Source organism: Colobus angolensis, unplaced genomic scaffold (genome assembly GCF_000951035.1).
Source record: "Colobus angolensis palliatus isolate OR3802 unplaced genomic scaffold, Cang.pa_1.0 Scaffold59, whole genome shotgun sequence".
NCBI classification, from domain to species: Eukaryota; Metazoa; Chordata; class Mammalia; order Primates; family Cercopithecidae; genus Colobus; species Colobus angolensis.
The window spans coordinates 10,058,418-10,060,041 of NW_012119487.1; the positions used below are offsets into that span (position 1 = coordinate 10,058,418).

The window sequence follows — 1,624 nt, forward strand, 5'->3', positions numbered from 1 at the left end:
CCAGCCCCTTCCCTCTGCTTCCTGGTCCACCTGACCTGCCCCCTGCGCCCCACTCAGGACACCAGAAGAAGCTGATGCTGGCTGTGAGGAAGCTGGCAGAGCTGCAGAAGGCTGAATATGCCAAGTATGAGGGGGGCCCCCTGCGCCGGAAGGCGCCCCAGTCACTTGAAGTGATGGCCATTGAGTCTCCGCCCCCGCCTGAGCCCACACCGGCCGACTGCCAGTCCCCTAAAATGACCACCTTCCAGGACAGTGAGCTCAGTGATGAGCTGCAGGCTGCCATGACTGGCCCAGCTGAGGTGGGGACCACCGCTGAGAAGTCCTCCAGCCATCTGCCACCCACCCCGAGGGCCACCACACGGCAGGAGTCCACCCTGAGTGGTCGGGCACGGCACATGAGCAGCTCACAGGAGCTGCTGGGCGATGGGCCCCCTGGGCCCAGCAGCCCCTTGTCTCGAAGCCAGGAGTACCTGCTGGATGAAGGCCCGGCTCCCGGCACCCCGCCCAAGGAGGCCCGGCCAGGCCGCCACGGTCACAGCGTCAAGAGGGCCAGCGTGCCCCCTGTGCCTGGCAAGCCACGGCAGGTCCTCCCACCAGGCACCAGCCACTTCACGCCCCCCCAGACTCCCACCAAAACCCGACCAGGCTCTCCCCAGGCCCTTGGGGGACCTCATGGTCCAGCCCCAGCTACGGCCAAGGTGAAGCCTACCCCGCAGCTGCTGCCGCCAACAGAGCGCCCCATGTCACCCCGCTCCCTGCCTCAGTCACCCACGCACCGCGGCTTTGCCTATGTGCTGCCCCAGCCTGTGGAGGGCGAGGTGGGGCCAGCTGCCCCGGGGCCTGCGCCCCCACCTGTGCCGACCGCTGTGCCCACACTGTGCCTGCCCCCCGAGGCTGACGCAGAGCCAGGGCGGCCCAAGAAGCGAGCCCACAGCCTGAATCGCTACGCAGCGTCCGACAGCGAGCCGGAGCGGGACGAGCTGCTGGTGCCTACTGCTGCAGGTCCCTATGCCACGGTCCAGCGGCGCGTGGGTCGCAGCCACTCAGTGAGGGCGCCCGCAGGTGCCGACAAGAACGTCAACCGCAGCCAGTCCTTTGCTGTGCGGCCCCGAAAGAAGGGGCCCCCGCCGCCCCCGCCCAAGCGCTCCAGCTCAGCCCTGGCCAGTGCCAACCTGGTGGATGAGCCGGTGCCGGACGCCGAGCCTGAAGATGGCCTGCTGGGGGTCCGGGCACAGTGCCGGCGGGCCAGTGACCTGGCCGGCAGCGTGGACACGGGCAGTGCTGGCAGTGTGAAGAGCATTGCGGCCATGCTGGAGCTGTCCTCCATTGGGGGTGGGGGCCGGGCTGCCCGCAGGCCTCCCGAGGGCCACCCCACTCCCCGCCCTGCCAGCCCAGAGCCGGGCCGCGTGGCCACCGTGCTGGCCTCAGTGAAACACAAAGAGGCCATCGGGCCTGGTGGGGAGGTGGTGAACCGGCGCCGCACGCTCAGCGGGCCAGTCACTGGACTTCTGGCCACTGCCCGTCGGGGGCCTGGGGAGTCGGCAGACCCAGGGCTCTTTGTGGAGGATGGCACTGGCCGGCAGCGGCCTCGGGGTCCCTCCAAGGGCGAGGCAGGTGTTGAGGG

At 69.7% G+C, this 1,624-nt stretch overlaps 1 protein-coding gene across 1 annotated transcript in view; it reads left to right on the forward strand.

Annotated features, from left to right (window-relative positions):
* Positions 1–1,622, forward strand: part of CASKIN1 (CASK interacting protein 1) — a gene marked incomplete at its 3' end in the record, with an annotated part of 9,916 nt that extends 8,294 nt beyond the window's left edge. Inside the window, exon 17 of the mRNA XM_011962466.1 lies at positions 58–1,622. Coding sequence (XP_011817856.1) covers positions 58–1,622 — 1,565 coding nt within the window. The remainder of the gene's footprint in view (positions 1–57) is intronic.
* Positions 1,623–1,624: the final 2 nt, after the last annotated feature.